General features: G+C 41.5%; 1 protein-coding gene across 1 annotated transcript in view; it reads right to left on the bottom strand.

The window, feature by feature from the left end:
- The window catches only part of CNTNAP2 (contactin associated protein 2), a 664,834-nt gene that overhangs the window by 276,181 nt on the left and 364,852 nt on the right, over positions 1-23,801 (bottom strand). The window contains exons 12-13 of the mRNA XM_054385136.1: positions 16,415-16,534; positions 2,813-3,013 (exon numbers count right to left, since the gene is read on the bottom strand). Coding sequence (XP_054241111.1) covers positions 2,813-3,013; positions 16,415-16,534 — 321 coding nt within the window. The remainder of the gene's footprint in view (positions 1-2,812; positions 3,014-16,414; positions 16,535-23,801) is intronic.

Here is a 23,801-nt window from a genome sequence, read left to right as displayed (position 1 = left end):
GGATCCTCAAGAGGTGAAAAGGGGAACAAGTGGAGCTGAAGAGCTGTCTTCTCCATTTTCTCCCTTCTCTTTGATATAACCTAAACCAAAAGGACTAGTCTAAGTGGTTACTTAACCATCTGAAAGGCACAACAGAAAAGCTCCCACTGAGAAAAGCACCTGTGGTCAAGGCCACAAGTGCAACCTTCATCCCGTGACGTCTACAGAGGTTTTACCACTACCTTCAATACAAATAGGATTCTACTTCCTGAGAAGACAAAAATGCCTATTTTTTTTTCACCCATGCCTTTGTGTGAGTGTCATACTGCAACAATTTACACATTAAGCTCTGTAGCTGAAGAATCCATATGAATATCTGGAGCTGGGCTGTGAGATGGACTAGGCTCCCCAGGGAGGTGGTTGAATCCCCATCCCTGGATGCATTTCAAAGAGGCAGAGATGTGGCAGACTTGGTAGTGTTAAAGAATGGTTGGACTTGAGGATCTTAAAAGTCTTTTCCAACCAAAATGATTCTATCAGTCTATAAATAGGGTGTCATACTGTATTTCGTCAATAAGGCAATCCCACAAAAATGAGAAAAAAAAACAGAGAAAAGTGTGAAAAAATAATTCTTTGCTCAGAAGCCACAGACTGAAGCCAAGAACACATAACATAGAAAGAAAATATATTGGCTTCTTTCCCACTAACACAAATGACTGCTGTGCTTTGTGCACAAACCATTACAGGTGTTATGCAAACATTGCAGTGTGTTTTTTTTTCTTGTTTGCATCTAAGTTAAAATTATCTGCCTTTGTAGTTTCATTCTCTCACTTAAGAGAAAAACAACACCTCACAGAGTATCTCCAGAAACTCACTTTCCAGACAAAAAAGTGGTTCATCAGGAGTTTCTATGGGAATTTATCTTTCCATATAAAAGGTGAAGAAAGAGGTATCTGAAAAAAAGCAAACAAGACACCTACAAACCAGTAACATTTATGAGCAGCTTAAAAATGCAAATATCTGGATTTGATTATTCCTTAAAGACATTTTCAGTGAGTTATTCTTTTGTGTGCTGCTTAATCTTTTAAATCTAGCAGCTAGGGCACATGTGAAATTACAGAATGTGTTACTTTCATTATAATATCAGTACACACTAACAAGTACAATGAAGCCCTGAAAAAATAGTCTTAGACATTCAAAGAACGAGAATCTTGCACTGTCCTCTGCGTAAACCATGAGCTTTCTGTGCACATTATCTCCAGCTCTATTCCCAATTAAATTCACCTTCTAAATACCCTCCCAAAGACAGATCCATATACTACTTTCCTGGAACACATGCAAACAGGGAGCTTGCATCCATGACCAGAATCACAATACTCCTGAATATGATTCAGGGTCCTATCCATCCAGGGAAAAAGGAATTGTTTTCCACCTTTCTGAGTCTCTGTGTTATGCTAAATTAAGCAAAATAACAGCAGCAGAGACAAACCAGGCATTAGAAATAGCTCCAAACCAGCAGGGAGGACGGAGAGGAGTAACAAGCATTACAGTATCTATTAACTAACAAAATGCTTATGGAAATAGGGATAAGATGCACATGCATGCCAAAGGAATCCTTATCTATAGCACCATAAGAAAACATGCCAAAATAAATTCACAAGGGGAAGCAGCTTGAAGCATAGCACTGTAAGCACCCAGCCATTAGTTTCATCTGAAAGGCTTTTTAATTACTCCAGCCACAATGAACTCATTTCAGAGTCAGGAAAATGTGTTATGTATCTCCACTTAGAACCCAGTCTTCACTAAGAGCCATTATTTATTGAGCATCGAATTCTGTCATAGACAATTAAAGCACAGAGAAAGTACTGGGTGTGTATTACCACAGTTTCTAAAACTGAATTCCTTCTTTATATTGAGTCAGCAACAAGCACTGCTTTTGTCTTTATCAGCTACAGGTAAGATTGGCTGAGGACGCATACATGGGAAGCAATACTGGGACTGTTCCAATAAAGCTACACAAACTTAAAATGAATCTACTTGTAGATAATAACAAACCATATTTCTCCCACAACCGCAGCACCAACCACACCAATTTCTACTCTGCGACAGGCATCCGATTACCCACCAACACTGTGTTTAAGGAACTGCTTCAGAGATCCTAGTGGCAACATTCCAACCTTCATTCAGCCAGTGGCATATGAAAACTGACAACCAGAAAACCACTATGAAGTTCTAAGCAATTTTTCAATGCCTCTGTTGATTAAGCTTTCAAAGTTACCAAAAAGCCACCTTCTTTAAGGAGCAACAGATCTGAGAAAGGACCACACAGGTCCGTGGTTCAACAAAATCTGTTTTAGTAGTAAGCAAACAGGCAAAATTTCCTATGAAAATAATTCTGTAAAATCACAGAATGGGTTAGAAGTGACCTTAAGGATCATGTAGTTCCAACACCCATGACATGAGCAAGTACACCTCCTACTAGAACAGGTTGCTCAAGGCTCAATCCAACCTTTGAACACTCCCAGGGAGGGAGCATCCACAACTTCCCTGTGCAACATGTTCCAATGCCTCATACTACTCTCATGGGGAAGAATTTCTTCCTCATATCTAACCTAAATCCACTTTCTTCCACTTTGATGCTATTACCCCATATCATGTCACGTCACCACATGCCTTTATATAAAAAGGTACTTTCAACCATTTCCTTCTTTCTGAACTTTAAGCAAGAGAACAAAGAAGTGTGCTTGCTGAACAGACTGGTGTGACAGCAGTACCTCTGGAGCTGTTCAGACAAAGCTCTTCTGTATTTGGTGATAGCCCACTCTCAGCCTACCTGGTGTGTTCAGCAGCCGGGACATCTTGCATGAATAGGAGATAAACTGCTCGCAGTACTCAGCACTACTGGTGATGGCAGAGATCTGGTCCATCGTTGCGCTGTAGTTGAGCTGCAGCACAGTTAACTTCTCCAGGCTGCTGCCTCCTACAGAAGTCTGCATTTGCAGGTCATGGTACACAGTTGTCCATACTTTGTCCTCTGAAAGAGAGAGGAAAAAGACAAGAACTGGTAAAAGATCCATTGAACCAAATTAAAAGAAAACCGGATCTTTGACAAAAGACTAAAATACTCTGCAAGGGTTTTTTGAAAGGGGTAGGGGTGAAGGAGAACATTGCACATGAAAACTCATAGCATAGTTCCAACAACTGAGAATTGATGAACGGAAGAAACCCTGACTGCTTTTGTTGTTTTGATAACAGATACACCGTGTGAGCAGACTTCCTTGAACAACTGATGCAAGTAATGACATGTGGAACTAATAAGGCTTGGACAAAAGTCTTGTTTCCCAGGTGAGCCAGCGAAGCCTTTGCCCCAGATGGTTTGGCTCTGCCTGTAGAGCAACACTACTGATGGAAGTTGTCCTACGTACGCAGGGAGGAAAACATGCCACACTGCTAACTTTGCTGTATTTATCACAAGGTCAAATTCTCCAAGGAGATCATCTGGCAGTTCCAGAGAGTTCTAATTCACCTGACAGGTGTGCCTTACAGCAGTAAGACTCATAAAACGTAGTGTATAGCAGTAATAGGAATCATCTATGGAAATATCATACCTGCTAATGCAAATCTCAGAGTCATTCCAAAACTCCTGGCTTGATATTGCACTTCAATATCAGAACTTGGTGAAAAATCCTTTGATAAACTGAGGCATACTCAAAAGTGCTTCACTACTCCACCAAGTTCACAGAAATGAGCTTACACACACTGAGGAGTTTTGGGTGTGACCCAGACTGAAGTTATGTTTCCATGTTATGATTATTCTTATCTCCGGGACTTTGTACTCTGCTTCATCTTCCATGCTTAAGTTTTCACTGCACAGCATCAAGCTATTCTGGAGTCATGTGGACCCATGTGTTTATAACTGATATGGTACAAGACTTTCTAATCAAACATTCAGAGAGATAAGGGAAGCAAAGCAGACATTCTCCACAGGGAGTATGCATCACCAGCCAAATGAGATGGAATTCAGCAGGTGATGCAAGGTGGTTTTTATTTTAATATTCATATCTTTAGTCCAAAGCTCTGTATCAAACATACAAAACAATCTTTCACCCACCTTTTTTTTTTTTTTCTAAAGGAAGAGCAAGAAAGGAATTTCTGTATTGCCTTAATCTCACTCCCAAATCACAGAATACCAGGTTAGAAGGGACCCCAAGGATCAGCTGGTCCAACCTTTCTAGGTAATAGTCTAGTTGAAATGAGATGACCCAGTGCCCTGTCAAGCTGAGTCTTAAAACCATTCAATGTAGGGGAATCCACTGCTCCCCTTGGGAGATGATTCCAATGTCTGACTGTTCTCATGAAAATCTTCCTCTGCCATCCAATGGAAATCTCCCCAGGAATAACTTGTCCCATTATCCCTTATCTTTGCCATGTAACTCTTTATAAAAAGGGAGCCTCCATCCTCCTGGTAGCCACCCTTTATGTTCAGGTACATAGTCATAAGATCTTCCCTAAGCCTTCTCTTCTCAAGGCTGAACACGCACAGTTCTCTTAGCCTTTCCTCATATGGCAGATCTGGCAGCCCTTTGATCACTCTCATGGACCTTCTCTGGACGTTTTCCAGCCTGTCCACATCTTTTTTGTACTGCGGGGACCAAAACTGCATGCAGTGCTGCAGGTGTGGTCTGACAAGTGCTGAGTAGGGCAGGACAATGACTTCTTTATCTTTGCTGATGATGCCCTTGATGCAACCTGGCATCCTTTGGGCCTTTCTTGCCACTGCAGCACACTGTTCACTCATGCTGAGCTTGTTGTCTGCAAAGACCCCCAGGTCCCTTTCCACAGGCCTGCTCTGCAGCCAGGTGGAGAGGCAGGGAACTACTCGAGAGAGTCCAGTGAAGGATAAAAAAGATGCTGAGGGCACCGGAACAGCTCTGTGAGGAGGAAAGGCTGAGAGCCCTGGGGCTGTTTAGCCTGGAGAAGAGCAGCCTGAGAGGGGATCTTCTCAATGCTGATCAATAGCTAAAGAGCATAGGGCAAGGGATTGGGGCCAGACCCTTCTATGGTGCCTAGTGAACAGACAAGGGGCAACGGGCACAAACTACAATACAGGAGGTTTTGTTTGAAATGAAGAAAAAACTTCTTTGCTGTCAGGATGATGGAGCTGCCTGCCTAGAGAGGTTGTGGAGTTGCCATCTCTGGAGACTTTCAAAATGCACCTGGACAACCTGCAGTGGGCAACCCTGCTTTAGCAGCAGGGTTGAACAACATGGTCTCCAGCAGTCCCTTCCACCCTCACAATGCTGGGATTCTGTGAAAATATGTGGTCTGTGCTGATAACCAGTGTTACACTGCTGATACCTCCCATCTGTGTCTTTTTTAAACCAGTAGTGCATATTTAGCATTCAGATCAGATGGAAGGATGGGACAGTTAGCTGAAATATCAGTGAACACAAATGTAAGGCAATACCTATGAGAAAGACAGGGGATAGTCATTTGAAGATGTAATAAAAATCATATCCTTCTCCATCTGCTGCTGTGTGCTCTGCATTTGTTGTTAAGAGCTGATGCCTGCAAACCCTGCTGGATTTCTAGCTACTATTGCACTCTATTGCACCAACATTTAGGAGTACATTTCCTTCACACGTCAGTCTGAAGATAGCTCTTCATTAGACATGACTTTTGCCATCATTGGTGCATTTGTCACTTCAAATTAGATTACTGCAATGTGTTCTACAATACGTTACACCACAAATCACTCCAGAAACTATACAAGACAATTCACTTAAAAGTGGGCTGCCTTCTAGAGAGGATACAAATTACAATAGTAACTACCTCCTGCTATGAGATCTCCTGTTTTAGTTTCTGATAACAACATAATGTTTCATTTTCTCTTGAATTTTCTGTGATAGTACCACGATAGTAATGGGATTAAACTAAGCATTTTTTTGGTTAGGCATTGGAACAAGGTGCCCATGGAAGTGCTGGACTCAATATCCCTGGAAACGTTCCATAAAAACATGTAGACGAGGCACTTTGGGATGTGGTTTAGTGAGCATGGTGGCATGGAGTTGACAGTTGGACTTGATCTTAGAGGGATTTTCCAACCTTAATGACTCCCATGATTTTTTGTAGCAATTCTGTAAACACAAGATCTGACCTGTCCCCTACATTGGGCATCTTTAAGACTCAGCTTGACAAGGCGCTGGGCCATCTCATTGAAACTACAGTGACCTAGAAAGGTTGGACCAAATGATCCCTTTTGAACCTGGCATTCTATGATTCTGTGATATGGGGAAAAAAGAAGACAGTAGACTAATCCCTCTTCTCTCTCATTCCTCAATAAATAAATAAAATCTTACAATAGGTTGGGTTGGAAGGGAACTTAAAGATCATCTAGTTCCAATCCCCCTGCCATGGGCATGGACACTTCCTACTAGACCAGGTTGCTCAAAGCCCCATCTCACCCTGTTTTGAACACTTCCAGGCTTGAAGCCTCTACAAGTTCTCCGGGCACGATCCCACCCATAGAAGTTTTCACCACCCTTGTAAGGAAGAACTTCTTCCTCATGTCTCATCTAAATCAAGCTTCCAGTTTGAAGCCATTACCCCTTGTCCTGTCATTACACACCTTTGTCAAAATCCCCTTTCCAGATACTTCTGTATGTGTATAAAATTTTAAGACACTATATATATATATATATACACACACACACACACACCAATTTGAAACTAATGCTGCTATAGACTTCAAAGGAGCTCCAGCTGGTTTTTTACAGAACTGGAAACTGTGGGTTTGATTGAAGTTAATCAGTGTTTTGACAATCTCGCCTGAGATTTGCAAATGTCCGTTTTGCAGTGAAGTTGCTCTGGTGATACAAATTCTTCTACTCTCATCTTACTAATGTGAAAAACAAGATTTAGATCAGAAAATTCCAATATCCAGAGCGGGGGCGGAGGGTGGGGGGGAGGGGGGAGATAAAAAGAGTAGATGAAGAGTGTTCTTATGGACTGAATGTTGCTGAAATCAAAGTCAGTGAGTTCATTTTACATGGGGAATAGAATCAGTCCCAAAATGTAATCCAAGCATTCCTGCAGTAATATTCTCCTTCTGCTGTTCATCTCATTTTCTCTTCATCAAGATAATAATGAATCTTCACGTTTAATTCCTGAGTACTGATTAAGTATTTTCCTTTTTAGTTACAGATACTGTCTTCTGAGACAACAAAACTGTACATTTACTCTTGCGTTTATGTAGTCTCATATAATTCAGCAAGAAGAAAACTCTACTTATTTTGCGAACTTACTGGGAGGGACCTTAAAGATTATCTAGTTCCAGCTCCCTGAAGACAGAAGTTTATAATATTTTACTATTATCTATGTAACAGATAAATTGGATGCTCTACAAGACACAGTGGAAACAAGTGGCCAAAATACAGCTTTCAGGGAACCAACACTTATCAGAGAACTGACAATGAAGTGGCTGCTCTAACACAACATGTTAGAAACCGAGTTGCTGGAATGTGTCCAGAGAAGGGCAAAGCTGGAGAAGGGTCTGGAGAACAGGTCTGGTGAGGAGTGGCTGAAGGAACTGCAATTGTTTCGTCTGAAGAAGAGGAGGCTGAAGGGAAACCTCTTTACAACTCCCTGAAAGAAGGTTGAAGTGAGGTGAGAGTCAGTCTCTTCTCCCTGATAGCAGGTGATAGAACAAGACAAAATGGCCTGAAATTATGCCATGGGAGGTTTAGGTTGGATATCAGGAAAAAAGTTCTTTTCTGCAAGAGTGGTCAGGCATTGGAACAGGCTGCCCAGGGAGGTGGTAGAGTCACCATCTCTGGAAGTGTTCAAGAAATGTGGACTTGGCACTTCAGGACATAGTTTAATGGCCATGATGGTGTCGGGTTGAAGGTCAGACTCAGTGATCTTAGAGATCTTTTCCAACCCAAACAGTTCTATGATCCTGTGATTCCAAACATGAAGGGATATTACTAAACCGGTTGCTGAGCAGAGGCTGACTTCTCTGGATTATTAGAGGTGATTTCAAACCATTCAACGCACTTCCATATACAAAGTTAGTGAAAGGAGAATATCAAGAAGCAGAATACATATCACTCATGCCTTAAAGAAAAAAAAAAAAACAGAAAAGATTGTCATGCTGAAAAACATGTGCCTGGGGGGGAACAGCTTCAATCAAATTTGGGGCCCAATGTGGGAAGTGACCTCATATAGATGGTAATAGAAACAAGAGTTTTAGAATGATCATATATTGAAAGGAACAAGAAAGATTGAGACAGAGTACAGCCATATGAAGGAGGACTCGGATCATTTAAGTGTCTGATCTAACAGATGGCACTTGCAGTTCAGTTTAGATTAAGGAATATTAAAGTCAAGAACAAAGGATGCAAAATAACAATAACGTTGTTTTTAGCACAGTGAACAGAACACCAGCAAATGCTGGAGTTCTGGGGGTTTTTACAGTTCAGTAACTGAATAATCAACAACTGATTCTACCTTCTGGAGAGTGGCCCATACAATTGGAAAGATCAAATGAAAATATCTTCCTTGAAGTGTCTCTCAGTTCATTTTAGCGTATCATGGGTTCATGTGCACTTAAAAGAACTCAACTGTCTGAAAAGGAATCAGCTGCTGCCTGACTTTTTACTGAACAATGCCACAGCATTCGTTAGCTATGATCCTAAACAGGGCTTCCTAGAATCACTGGAGAAAGTAAAGGAGTTTAAAAAATTAAAACATGTATATATATGAAAGGATATCTTGAAGTAAAAGGCTCTTCAAGGCTTTTACTATGTTAGCTTGAACTTCAAGAAACCACTTCCTTAACTATCTTGAGTGAAAACGTCAGGTCAGTTTTCATTTCTACTCTCCTGAAGAGGCAGAAAGACGACTAAGGTTTCAACTGTTACTGCTGAACAAACTTCCCCTTTCTTTCTTCCATCAGCTTTTGAGTGCTTGAATCCTCAGCATACTCTTCAGTGATCCAACTTAATTCACTCAAAACCAGCATTCTCCACTTTCTCACATCCTGCTATCTCCTGTCGTTGGACAGGCAAGAAAAGGAATATAGTGCACTGAAGTAACCTAATTATTGCATTAATACACTGAAAATCAGGCAATCTCCAGAAAATATCAAAGTGAAGAATTATAAAAGATATTGTTTCACTGAGGGCCCTCTTCCATTTTCCAGAATGCAGCTTCCTTTTTCATAGCATAGGTAAGACTGACAAGTGTTGCTTGTGTAATCTCATTCCTGAGTCTGAAGCAACAACTCACCATATGAAGCAGAAAATACTATTGAAAAGTGGAATGAGAAGAGGCATAACGTTGATGTCACCACTAAAATACTAGATCAAAATATCTTTGAACCAAACTGTTAGCAACCTAACTAGAAGCAGACATTTCCCAAGCTAATATGGACTGGAAAGAAAAGGACAGGAGAGGAAAGAAACTCCAAGGAATGTTAGATAATATCTTTGGTCCAACTAAACCTTCAAGAAAGATTTGATTTGAAAAATCTTAAGACTGTATTTTGAAAAAGCGTGTAGGTTTGGCTCTTAGTGTACTATTAAAACCCGTAAGAGTGATTAGTAACTTCTGCTGGGGAAGAAGGCTGCAACAGCAACTACTTTGATTTGACTCTCCTCTGTGATTCAATAGGAAAGACATTGCTGGTCTGTAGCATCTGTAGCACTTCTCTTCCAGTGCATGAATGCCATGAAGCCCTGCAAAGCATCTGAAAGTGCAGCTTTGCAATACAGTTGGGCACTACATAACATGGGTTTAACATGTATGTGATGGTTACAGCAAGAACCTGTGACCGTTACGGCAGGAGTGTCAGGCAGAAGCAAAGCAACTGCTCAGAGCTTCAGCACAGCCTAGTAAAGATTGCTGAAACAAATAGCAGAAGACTCCTTGCTCTGAATATTCCTGTTCAGTAAGAAGGTTAGTGGCTGGAACTTTTTAATTCTACAGATCTGTGACTTTTTAGCAATCCAGTTTATGCAGTGAGACAGAGAAGCAAAAAGTGCACAAAGCAAGTTAAGTACAACTCCTGACCACAACTACTTGTGAGCCCAGCCCATTTGCATCTACTCTCCCTAGCAGAGCTGCCAGTCACCAGAAGCTTCTCAGCACAGCTTTTGGTTAGCATCCAGTTGGCTCAGCTGTTTGTTCATTGGATGTTCACCATACAGCACAAGTAAGAGTAACCAGTACAGCACAGTTCTATAGTATGTGCGACCAATGTGAGCAACAAAGCATCCTCAGGTAGAAGTCAATGCTTCTGACAAACATATTTGCACTTACGACTCATGGGTCTAGATCAAAGGAGAGAACTCTAAGTCATCTTTGCCTTTTCAACTCCCTCAACTTGCCTGCTGAGTAGTTTCTGTGGAAAATCCATGTCTGTGAGAGCACTAACTCTTTCCAAGGACTGCTGTGCAGAAAAAGGGAATCCAGCTGAGCAGTGATGGTCCTAGATCTACGATACAGTAAGTTAACAACACTGCCATGCCTAATCAGTTTCTATTTCAAACAGCATTTTCTCCTATTACTGCTGACAAACATGCTTAATTTTCTTTTGTGACTGCTGGCAGGTTTATTCCATTGCAGTCAGACAAAGGCTGGTCTGAAAGAAAATCCAAAGTGATTCTGATTTGTGATGCACAAGTGCATCTCACACTGGACAACAGAAATCTAATCTTTGTAGAAATATCTTCAGGTTTAAGGTATCACTTTGGCAAAAGTGCCAAATAGGGGCTGTTTAGCCTGGAGAAGACTGAGAGGGCATCTTCTCAATACTGATCAATAGCTAAAGAGTGGGGGCCAAGAGGATGGGGCCAGGCTCTCCTCAGTGGTGCCCAGTAATGGGATGAGGGACAATGAGCACAAAATAAAACAGAGGAAGTTCCACCTAAACACCTAAAAAAAACCCCTAATTTGCTGTGAGGAGCCTGAGCCCTGGAGGTGATTGCTCAGAGAGGTTGTGAAATCTCCTTCTTTGGAGAGATTCCAAACCCACCTGGACATTGGAAAACCTTTTGTGTGTGATGACTAGATTGCATTTATTTGGTCAAATCCAACCAAGTAACTGCTGAGCACAGGAGCACCTAACAACATTGTTTTCCAGTGGTAACCTGAGGCAAAACCAATCAACCAGAAAATCATCCTGACTTTTGAAGCTTTCCAGAGAGCAAGCTGCATCTGATCAAGGCAAGTTTGGATAAAGGCTGGCAATTAGTCTGTGAACTGACTGAGGCTGAATGGATAGTCTGCATCCAACTGGAAAAACAACCATGACCTTCTTACCAACAGCTGGTACCATGCTTCAGAGCACAGGTAGGAAAGGCACTGGCCAGTGGTGTTGAGGTACAGAAAAAGCTGAATGCAAACCAAAACGATGCCCCAATAAACGTGTAAATACAAATAGATAAAAAACAATGTCCGGCATTTTAGCTAAAAGACTTAAAATACTTGTATTAGAAGCTTTCTGCAATGCGATTACACTGGGGCCAGTCTCTACTTTTATTGACACAGTTTTGCTTATTGCCTTTACATATTTGTCAATTTGATCTACTTGAGTCAGCTAATTCCTTCCTCTATCAGACTGGAACATCTGGAGCACAGAGGAGGTTTAGATTGGATACTAGGAGAAATTTCTTTCCTGAATGAGTGGTCAGGCCTTGGAACAGGCTGCACAGAAAGGTTGTGGAGTCATTGTCCCTAGAGATGTTAAAGAAACATGAGGACATGCCACTTTGCAACATGGTTTAGTGGCCATAATGGTCTTAGGTGGATGGTTGACTCAATGATCTTAAAGGTCTTTTCCAACCAAAACAATTCTACAATTCTGTGATCTACACAGCAAAAAGTCTTTAATATTATCTTTTGAATTGCTAAAAATTTTATGTTTCACAGGCATTTATATATATATATAGAGAGAGAGAGAGAGAAAAGTTTTGGTACTTTGGAAGTTAAAAAAAACATTTGACAGACAAAATGTCCCATTTAAAAAACTAATTATAGAGATATGTGCAATAGGAACATATTCTGCTGCTGGGGCATTTCTCATCAGTACGTAGTGATGGATGGCACATTTACATACATGCCATATGTTTCTACATATGCCATAGTAAAAAACACTCCAGTGACCCACTATTTACAGAAAGAAGACAGAAAAATCACAGGATCAGACAGTTATGGTTGTTTAATGTCTACTCACAAAGTCATTGCACTAATTATTACATTTGCCACTTGTGTTAAAAAGCAGAAGAGAAAGAGAAGGAGAGCTGGGGAGCAGGCAGAGAAACCACCCTGTACATTTGACCTTAATGAGGCAGGCTATGAATAGGCATGACGATATCTCAAAGTGTTTGGAGATGTTTAGCTTCAGGCAAAAGAACTGTACTAGACAGGGGATAGGGTAAGCCATTATGCTTGCAGCTATTTGGATCCTGGAATGAGATCAAAGCCACGTCAAGAGGTATAATGACTTCAGGACCAATAGAAACAATTAACTGACATGTCTTCTGGTAAAATAGATTATGAAACCCATCTCTTCTGCTTTGTGTCAGTGGTCTAAATGATGAAGTAGAAGAAAAAGCAGAGGGACCTTAAAAGATTATCTACTTTTAATCACCTGCTATGGGCAGGTGATTACAGCTCCTTGCTAGATCAGGTTGCTCAACACCCCATCCAACCTGGGCACCACAACCTCCCTGGGCAACTTGTTCTAGTGCCTCACCATGGTGAAGGATTTGTTCCTAATGTCTAATCTAAATTGAGCTTCTTCAGGTTGAAGCTAATTCCCCTCACCCTGTTACTCCATGCCTTTGTCAAAAGTCCCACTCCAGCTCTCTCCTACAGACCCCTTCAAATACTGGAAGAAACTACAATTTTTAGTTATCAAACCCATATCTGTGAAGGGCAGGACACATCACGACATTTGTCTGTTTACTAAATTAAGACACAGTAAAGATGAATGTGGTTTATGCCCAGAAATATGCCCAGACAGCTGTACGTTGCACTGTAATTTTATCTTCAGTTTTATTTTTAAAAAATACTTTTCTGACATGTTTTGGAAGCCTAACACTTCCTGACTACAGAATCTGTATGTGAAATGCTGACACGATGATGAAGTAACGAAAGATGGGATACAAGATTTGTGATACAGTACATGCAGGAGCGAAAGATGTGTGCTCTTGTGGTCAAGAAGGCAAATGGTCTCCTGAAGTGAACTATGAAGAGTGTGACTTGCAGGTCAAGGGATGTTCTCCTCTGGACTACTCTGTCCTAGTGAGGCTACATCTGGAGTACTGAGTTCATTTTCGGACTCCCCAGTACTACAGAGACAGGAAACTACTGGAGGGAGACCAATGGAGCCTACAAAGATCCTGAAGGGCCTAGAGCATCTCTGTAAGAAGGAGGGGCTAAGAGCCCTGGGGCTCTTTAGCTTGGTGAAGAGCAGCCTGAGAGGGGATCTTCTCTATGCTCAGTAAGAGCTAAAGGGCAGAGACTGGGGCCAGACTCCTTTCAGTTGTGCCCAGCAACAGGACAAGGGGCAACAGGCACAAACAAGAATACAGGAAGTTCCACCTAAACATAAGAAAAAAATTCATTGCTGTGCAGGTGCTGGAGGCCTGGAGCAGGCTGCTTAGAGAGGCTGTGGAGTATCCTTAGGAGAAATTCCAAACCCACCTGGACATTGTGATCCTAGGCAACCTGCTGTGAGGCTGGATGATCTCCAGAGGTCCCTTCTAAACCCCACTATTCTATTATGCACAGAAAATGGAATTTCTAAACACAGAATTTCAGTGGCTTTTCAGGATATTACTCTTGCCCTGGATGATTTACAGACAAGTGGACGCACAGCTCACTGACCAATGCTTTGCACCATTTAACCATACAGCAGTAAGTGTGAAAGCAACACAGAAGAGTTAAGCCACTTTATTTTAGAAAGATGGATACCAGCTCTGCTAATAATCTTAACCTTATAGACTTTTTTTCTCTAAGAACACAGCTAGCAAGTTACAATTTATGTTACCTTTTCAGTCCTTAAGATGTTCTTACCTGCTAGTTCAACCAGAATGAAAAAAAAAGGGATAGCTAAAAATCATAGAATCATTAAGTTTGAAAAAGACGTCTAGGATTGTCAAGTCCAACCTTCTACCCAAGATCAGCATGCCCACTAAACCATGTCTTGGAATGCCATGTCTACATGGTTTTTGAACACCTCCAGGGATAGTGACTCCACCATCTCCCTGTGCAACCTGTTGCAATGCCTGACCACTCTCAGCAAAGAGAGACTTCATAATATCCAATCTAAACCTCCCTTGGCAAAGCTTGTGGCCATTTCTGATTGTCCTCTTATTAGTTACTGTGGAAAAGAAGCCAACACCAGCTTCATTCCATCTTCCTTTCAAGTAACTTCAGAGAGCAATGTGATCTCCTCTCAGCCTCCTCTTCTTCAGGCTAAACAAACTGTTAGATTCTCATTTTTTAAATTCAAATAGCTATGTGGATATTAGTGTAAAATATCTTTTTCTTGCAGCAAAGAGTTCCCGATGGGCATGATTCAGTTAAACCAGAAAACTCCTTTTTTTCCACAGCATGTGTCAAATCCAAATGAAGGGAACAAGCACTAAATCAGCTATCATAGTTTTCTCCTTGCACTAGTTAGGGAAATGCCACATTTAAATACTCTGAAAATAGTTTTGCAGACAAGAAATCTTAGTAAACCGAAATGGTGACTTTATCTTTTATCCTAGTGTGGGCAAATCTATTAGGACCTTCTCCTTCATATTTACACTTAACATGAATGAGCAACAGTGTAGTAGGGGATAGGTGTGTGGGTTTTGTGCCTGACACTACTGCACTAGGATGCTTTAAGATTCACAAGGATATCCTTGAAAAGTACCCAAAAATCTCTTAGGGCTGAGCACAGTGGTTGTTCTTCTGAACAGTGGAAATCACTGCAACAGATCAGGAGTTCTTGGCACTGTTCCCTGTAGTGCCTGTCTAATTTGTTACTGATACAGTTCAAGGTGCTAGTCAGGATTTAGAAAGCTCTAGAGGATGCAGAATCCACTTCTCTGAAAGAGTGCCTTCACACTTGTGTCTCAGAACAGACTGGCTGTCCTGTCCCTCCAGTCCAAGGAAGACTGATGGCACTCCCAGGGCTTAGATGAGGCTCTTTTTTAGGTACACGTGTATTAGAAAAGTGCAGATGATAATGGTGATACGAAACAATGGCATTTTCCTGGTCTCCAAAAGGCTGTCTAGCTATGAGCAGGCTGAAATTCAAACTTACAGTGCAGATATTTGGGGAAAGTCAGGGGGTACATCTATTGTGTCAGCCATCCAGTGCTTCAGACCAGAAAACAGTCCTGAGACAACTGTCACGCATTAACAAACCAAAAAGATACTGTATTTCGTGCAGAAATCCACCCCCTTCTCATTTTTCATTATGAGATTTTTCTGCCTCAGCATGGCTATGGAGGTGACTCAGAGTTCCTCTTCCATCAGGATGCCCAGATGGGAACTTACCCATGCAAAACTAGTGCTAAAAGCAGGGAAAACTCAAGCAATGGAACCCAAATTAGTTACCGTCGCCTCGGGAGTAAACCAAGGTATGTCCTTCCAACACCCGTTCAAAAGACAAAACAGGACAGAAGAATCATAAAATCATAGAATGGTTTGGGTTGGAAGGGACATCCAAGATCATTTACTCCAACCTCCCTGCCAGGGACAGGGACACCTCTCATCTAGACTTGGTTGCTCAAAGTCCTATCCAACATGGCTTTGAACAATTTGGAGCCTCCACAGCTCCTCTGGACAACCTGTTCCAGGGCAGATATTTGAAGGGACTTGCAGACTGTGCAAAGTATATTTATGGAACAGCAGAAAGGGCCTGTAGCTTTACATAAAACATACTATGGATTATTTAGGGCCAGAAGTGAAAGAGAAGGTTCGAGTTTTTTAGTTTCTCTTGCAGTTAATTTCTGTTCCCTGCGCGTGATGGCAAGGGTGTGAAAATCAGCAGTATCTGGGCAGAAAGAAGTGTCTGGCATTTCTCAGAAGCTGCTTTCTCCAGGAACCACAGGTATTCCTGAACTACAAATGGGTTGACATGCAATAGTTTTGGTTAACAGCCATATAGATCTGCTTTTTTTGAAATGAAGCACCACTGAAGACACAAAAGGCCTGATAGTACTAATTAATAGCTGTGATTCAAAAGGTTTGTGAAACTGATGAACTACCACCTTGCTCAGACTCTACTGAATGTGACTGCAGATTTGATGACCCTTCTTATGAAAAGCTCTTAGCAATTACTTTTCTTTTGCCAAGAAATACAAATCACCACAGACTTTTTCTCCCAACTACATGAAAAGAAAAACTGAATTAGTAAATACAATGCAGTTACCTGTCATGTTGCAGTAAACTTTCAAAGGTCCCAGAGCCCCACTGCCATCTGGATCTATCCAGTAGTAATTTGAAGTTTTGCCCAAGTGTTTGTAGGCTTCGCAAGAGAGTTCATAAATGGCTGGAATGAAATAGAACATAGCAATAAGGATCTTCATGTCCAGGAGCAAAAAAAATCCATAATGACAATAAATTGACTCTATTTATATATCAAGAACTATACCTTTGCGATTAAAGCTGTGCCACTGACATTGACAGAAAACAAAGCATCTTTCCATACTGACATGATTAAAAGCTTGAGGCACACAATTTCTTCTTTAGCATATGAGAGAAAGCCAGAATAAGAAGAGAATTCCAGCAGCTGGGGAGCAACAAGGAACCTTTTCAAGAGTAACTCTAATCTGTTTCTTAACTGGTTCAGAACTTTGTTTATATACTATTTCAAGTTTTACATCACAGGAGACTATTCTATTGATCTAACAAACTTTTCCCTTTAGTTTTCGATCAAGAGAGACACCAAAAGTTGAGTTTTCTTTCTGTAAATTTTGGAGTTTCTCAGATTTTATTACAAGTCAGAATAACATCAAGTTTTAAAATTGTGAACTGATAGACTCACGAAACCGTTCTGGTTGGAAAAGACCTTTAAGACTGAGTCCAACTGTTAATGCAGCACTGACTTGTCACCACTAAACCACATCCTTCAGCACCACATCTGAATGCCTTTTAAATCTCTTCAGGGATAGTGACTTCACGACTGATCTGGGAAATCTGGTCCAGGGCTTGATGACCCTTTCTATGAAGAAAATATTTCCTTATATAAAAAAATCTACATCTCCCCTGGTGAAACTTGAGGCCATTTCTTCCTGTCCTGTCACTTGTTACCTGGGAGAAAAGACCCATCCCCACCTCACTACAATCTCCTTTCGGGTAGTTGTAGAGAGGAACAAGGCCTCCCCTCAGCATCCTTTTCTCCAAGGTAAACAACCCTGGGTCCCTCCGGCACTCCTCACCAGACCTGTTCTCCACATCCTTCACTAGTTTTGTTGCTCTTCGCTGGACCCTCTCCAGCACCTCAATGTCCTTCTTGTAGTGAGGCTGCCAAAACCTAACACAGCACTCAGATTTCTCACCAAACCTAATTCCTGTCTCTGTACAGCTCTGCAGTGATTCTACTACATATCTCCACAACCAATGTTCTGTTCCAGCAAATCTTAAAATATCACAATGTTTCCTGGAAGAAGTCTAGTTGATGCAGCATGGGGTTGGTTTCAGTTTTTCCTTGACTTCCCTATAATGCTATTTCAAGACTACTGCATCCAGTTATGGGCTCCCCAGTTCAAGAAAGACAGGCAACTACTGTAGAGAGTAGTGGCCACTACAAAGATGCTGAGGGCAATGGAGCATTTCTCTTTTGAGGAGAGACTGAGAGCCTTGCGACTGTTTAGCCTGGAGAAGAGCAGCCTGAGTGGGGATCTTCTCAATGCTCAGTAAGAGCTAAAGGGGGGCAGGGGGAAAGGATGAGGCCAGACTCTTTCCAGAGAAAGAAGGAGGAAAGAAAAGAAAAAAAAGGAGGGGTGAGAAGACCAACAGAGGGGGGAAGACAAACAGAGAAAGTGAAGAGAAGAAGAGGAGAGAAGAAAGAGCAAAAGGAAAAAAAGGAGGGGAGGGAGGAGAGAAGGGAAAAACATTGGCTTGCGTTCCTGTTACCACTTTCCATGGCTCGGTGGCTTTCCTTTGCCAGGGCTTGTTTTATTGCTGCGAACATTGGCTCTGAAACTGAAAAAAGAAAATAAAATCCTATTTCCTGTAGCCTTTGTGATTTATGTCCTTGCAAGTGTCCTTGAAAGACCTGAAAAAAAACCAAACCACAACCCTAGGATTTCAGGCAAATAACAGTCTCATGGTGAGCTCAGGGAATGGAACAGAGTAGAATAGTTTAGCTGGAAGGGTGGATCTACAACAGTCACCTTAGTTCAGCTGCCTGCCCACCTTAGGGCTGACCATTAAGGGCATTGACCAAACATCTCTTAAATAGACAGCCATGGGGCATTGACCACCTCTTCAGGAAGCCTGTTCCAGGGTTTGCCCATCCTCTTGGTAAAGCAAGGCTTCCTCATATTTAGTCCAAACTTCAAATAGTGTTATGATGGACAGCTCAGGCATAATAAGCATCACTGTAGATAGAAACATTTCAAAGAAAACGTGGGAATTACTGGAAATGGACGACTGTTACAGAGTGATGCCTGTTATACATAAGTATATGAAATTATTTTATGCATAGGAAAAGTAAAATTGGTAATTAATATAAATTAGTCTATCTAGAACTGGTAAATCAGATATTTATTTTTTTTAAACAGGAATGTATAATGTTCCTTTGTTTTCCAAGGGCCAGATGGTACAGCTTATTTTGTTTGGAATCAATCAATCAGCTCCTGAAAGAAATAAAGTGTTTGTTTAACCAGACTTCATACCCACTCTAAAATTTCATCTAATTTGTTGGCAACTTTGTAAGCGACCTCCTTGATGAGACTGGCTTTATTTCAAATGTCCATAAGGATGAGCTGTTTCATGGGGCACTGATGACTCACTGATCACACATACACATTTAAAGGACTCAAACCAACTATCAAGATGCAGGAAGCAAAGTGGAGCTAAAAAAAAGCCCTCACTTTTCATGTGGCATGAATACAAAGCTAAAGACCATTACTGTATAAAAAGAACCTCCCTGTCAGTGATACAAAAGAATCACCCAGGAAGTTTTACCCATTCCCCATACAGGGTCAATTTTACACAAGAAGCAGACACTTGAATGAAATTGTGAAATATTCCAAGCTGTTTTCCCTTTCTCCTCAAACTCAGGTCAATAGATTCTTTCAGTATCAAGGAGCCTCTGTGTCTCTTTTCAGGCACTTCACGAAGATTTCATAAGGAACTTCAGAAATATTTCTCAGTGCTCTAAATGCTACCTAAATGTAACCACAAAACATCAGCTCTGGCAATGAATAATTGTTGTGATACCAAGTCACAAATTTTAAGAGTAAATGTCAAACCAAGAAGATGACATCTGTTCCTGACCTCCCAGCAGTCTGGTGTTTCCCTTGTCTAAACCCATTCAGAAAGCCAAGGGAGTTTTGGGCTTTGATCCAGATCTTCATGTAGAGACATATGACATTTCTCCTAAATTTATTCCTCCCAGGGAGACAGGCCAAGAAGGTCAAACCAATCCAGTTACCCTATTTGATCAGCAGAACCAAAACCTAACAACCCCCCTCGTAGCTACACAGTCCTTAACACCATTTTCATTGCTGCATTTCTTCATGGATTGTTTTCCACTCCCAGAACTGCTTACTTGAACTCCAAAGGGGAGGTGCTGATGGACAAGGGAAGACAAAACTAATTTATCCTTTTTAAGGATCCTCTACATTAAACATTTGAGGAAAAGAAAAAAAGAAGCTGACAATAAAGCTAACGTCTACAGAACTGAATTAAAAAAAAAAACAAACAGCCAAACCAACAACAAAACAACCCACATAAAAACCCAGCCTCTGTTTCTACAGTTGGTTAACCCCTCCTAAGTATAGTCCTTGCCAGTGCTCAGCTGCTATTGCTCTGCACCTCAAAATCCTTAAAAGAGCTTCAAAAAGAATGACAATTTTTATATATAACATTATATATACAGAGTGTTTTAAAGTATGCATCACAGAGTCACAAGATCACAAAATGCTTATGGCTGGAAGTGATCGTTGGCAATCATCCAGTCCAATCCCCCTGCTAGAGCAGTGTCACCCAGAGTAGGTTGCCCAGGATCACAATGGCCAAGCCGGTCATGAATCTCCCTAGAGAAGGAGGCTCCAAAACCTCTCTGGGCAGCCTGCTCCAGGGTTCCAGCACCCACATAGCAAAGAAGACTTTCATTATCACAGAATGGTTTGGGTCGGAAGGGACATCCAAAGGTCATCAAGTCCAACCCCTTATCGTATTCATGTAGAATCTTCTGTGTTCCAGTTTGTGCATCTAGAAATGGCCTCTAGCTGTGCCAGGGGAGGTTTAGCTTGGATATTAGGAGAAATGTCTTTCCTAAAAGTGGCTGCCCAGGAAGTGCTGCCCTGGAGGTGTTCAAAAATTGAGTAGACATGTCACTTCAGGACATAGTTTATTGGTCACAGAGCTATTGGGTTAATGGTTACATTTAATGACCTTAGGAGTCTTTTCCAACCTTAATGATTCACCAGCATTTTCCAACAGCAAAGCTCCTTTGTGACTGAGCACAAGCCTTCTTCCTGGTACCACTGGTCTGAGCTGTGGCCTTTTGAAAGCTCTAAAGTTATGGATTGTGACTTTCCCACTGCTTTATCCGCCTTCTACACTGCCTCCTACTGTGAGCTAATGAACTTAAAAAGGCCTCTCATTATTAGTACAATAATCAGATATGCCCTGTAGAAACAGCAGAAATTAAAGAGCAGGGGAAAAAAAAGAAAAATAAAAAATAATGTGGAAATTTGCCAAATTTGTGTCAAGTTGACAGAGGGCTCATTTCTATCAGTCCTAAACAAGACAATTACTACCGTGGTAACAAAAGGAAGAAACTAGAGAGGTTGATATCAGAGGAAGAAAGAGAATGAGTTTATTTGCCACTGGGATAATGAGGAAAATCACTGCTATGGCAGTGAAAACTGTAATTTGAGTTACTACCCAGCAGCAACACAGGAATTTGCTATGAACAAAGAATAAAAACACCCCGTTAATGGTAAAGACAAAAAGGTGCTTCTGTTTCTCTCTCACCTTTGCTCTTTGCTTTGGGCTCAGGGAGGGAAGGTGGCAGAAAGAAATGAATTTAATTGCAAAAGGCCAATCAAAGATAGATTTTAAAACAAATTTAGTGGTGATTTTAAATTAGAAGCCATAGATTAGGCAATTAGCATCCTTGTAGAAGTGCCAGCCTACAGACATCACAAGAAAGAAGCATAATTAGACACCAGTTTTTAACAAGGTGCTTTTGAGAATTAAGCCATTTCAGGTTACACAAACACTTTTACGAAAAAAACCCAACAAACCCAAACCTGTGCATTCTAGCATGGTTCTTTGTGGATGAAATAAACACCATTCAGGATAAAAATACTTGAAAGAGAGAACTTTTTATAAGGGCTTGTAGTGATGGGACAAAGGACAATGGCTTTAAACTGGAAGAGGGAAGATCTAGACTGGACATTAGGAAGAAATGCTTTACAGTGAGGGTGGTGAGACACTGGAACAGGTTGCTCAGGGAGGCTGTGGATGTCCCCTCCTTGGATATGTTCAAGGCCAGGTTGGACAAGGCCTTGAGCAACCTGGTCTAGTGGAACATGTCCCTGCCCATGGCAGGGGTTTGGAACTAGATGATCTTTAAGGTCCCTTCAAACCAAAACTATTCTATGATCTTAACTGCAAGTCATGCCAAACACCTCCAAGTAAGACACACTCCCGTTTTAAATCAGGATGGCTTGGCACATTTGTGTAGCTGTGTTACTGGGCACTGCATCTGAGAAGGCTCAAAGAAAGTCTTAGATACTTCTTGTGTTTCTTCTAATTTTAAACTGGTCCCAGTCAGAGAAAACTTCAAAGCTCCCCAAAGCTTCTTTGAGTCTTCTCCAGCTAGGAGACAAAAGGAACACTGCCAATAGCATCTTGGTCACTTCTTCCCTCCTACCACTCTCTCCCATGCAAAAGATTTGAAGGTTACTTTCATAACCCTAACAAAATGTGACTTCTACTCCCACTCACTTGCTATTGCCTGGATAAAGGAAGAGCAGAGCCAAGGTACAAGCCTGGATTTACTCTTTCCCAGGTATGTAATACAAATGCTTGGTGGTACTCTAAAGCCTGTCAAGATAAATGGATGAAAACCTCAGCAAATTATGCATGGGTCTGAGGAGAGAAGACAACTCCAGTACATTTAGGTCATTTAAATACAAAACGTCTTTAAGCAGCCACAAATAGCTGATAAACTACAGATTAACCGAAAGAATTTCAGAGAATCAACCAGGTTGGAAGAGACCTCCAAGATCATCCAGTCCAACCTATCACCCAGCCCTATCCAATCAACTAGTGCCATGGTCTAAGTGCCTCATCCAGTCTTCTCTTGAATGTCTCCAGTGATGGCGACTCCACCACCTCCTAGGCAGCCCACTCCAATGTGCAATCACCCTCTCTGTGAAGAACTTCCTCCTAATATCTAGTCTATACCTCCCCTGGCACAACTTGAGACTGTGTCCTCTTGTTCTGGTGCTGGTTGTATGGGAGAAGAGACCAACCCCCACCTGGCTACAACCTTCCTTCAGGTAGTTGTAGACAGCAATGAGGTCACCCCTGAGCCTCCTCTTCACCAGGCTAAACAGTCCCAGCTCCCTCAGCCTCTCCTCATAGGGCTTGTGCTCAAGGCCTCTCACCAGCCTCGTTGCCCTTCTCTGGACACATTCTAGTACCTCAACATCTCTCTTGAATTGAGGAGCCCAGAACTGGACAGAGTTTCCCCCCACCAAGCTAATGGTGGCTTTCCCCTGCCTTGGATATAACAGCATTTGATTAAGATGTGACCTTCCTCATCAAGATTGACTGCTGCTCAGCTGCACAAAGAGGCATTTTCATTGTACAGCTTTGAAAGAGATTACAGTGTCAGGTTTGTTTTGATCATGAATATTAGCAATTCCCAAACGCATTGATTCCTATGCTCATTTAGAAGACTGAAATCAGGTTTTATTTTCACATGCCTGGACAACTGTCATTTTCCTGACCTTCTCCCCCCTCCTCCTCACCCCAGTTCCTTAAACACTTTTGTACCCGAACAGGTCTTGTAAGGAATATCTGAGGGAACTGGGGTTGTTTAGTCTGAAGAAAAGGAGGCTGAGGGCAGAGCTTCTGGCTCTCTAGAACTCCCTAAAAGGAGGTTGGAGTGAAGTAGAGTTTGATCTCTTCTCCCTGGTAACATAAGATGAGCAGAAATGGTCTGAGGTTGCACTAGGGCAGGTTAAGGTTGGATATTAGAAGAAACTTCTTCTCTGAGGGTTCTCAAAGACCTGTACAGGCTCTGCAGGGAAGTGGTTGAATCCCCATCCCTGGAGGTGTTTCAAAGAGGCAGAGATGTAGTGCTGAGCGACATGGTTTAGCGTCAGACTTGGTAGAGTTAGAGAACATTTGGACTCAATGATCTTAGAGGTCTTTTGCACAGCCAGAAATCCTGAGAAGAAAAATAGGGTACCTTGCTTGGCTGTACTCACTCAATACAAGCTTTACTTAAGTAAAACTTTCTCCAGTCATTAAAGAGCAATACTGGTCAAACAAAATAATTCAAAAAAACTTGCACTAAAAGTCCATGTTTGAAAACCATTCAAAAAGTTGCTTACCTACAAACC

This window comes from Indicator indicator, chromosome 11, assembly GCF_027791375.1.
Source record: "Indicator indicator isolate 239-I01 chromosome 11, UM_Iind_1.1, whole genome shotgun sequence".
NCBI lineage: Eukaryota > Metazoa > Chordata > Aves > Piciformes > Indicatoridae > Indicator > Indicator indicator.
Note: the sequence above shows the minus strand (reverse complement) of the source record. Positions and strands in the feature narration are given on the sequence as shown.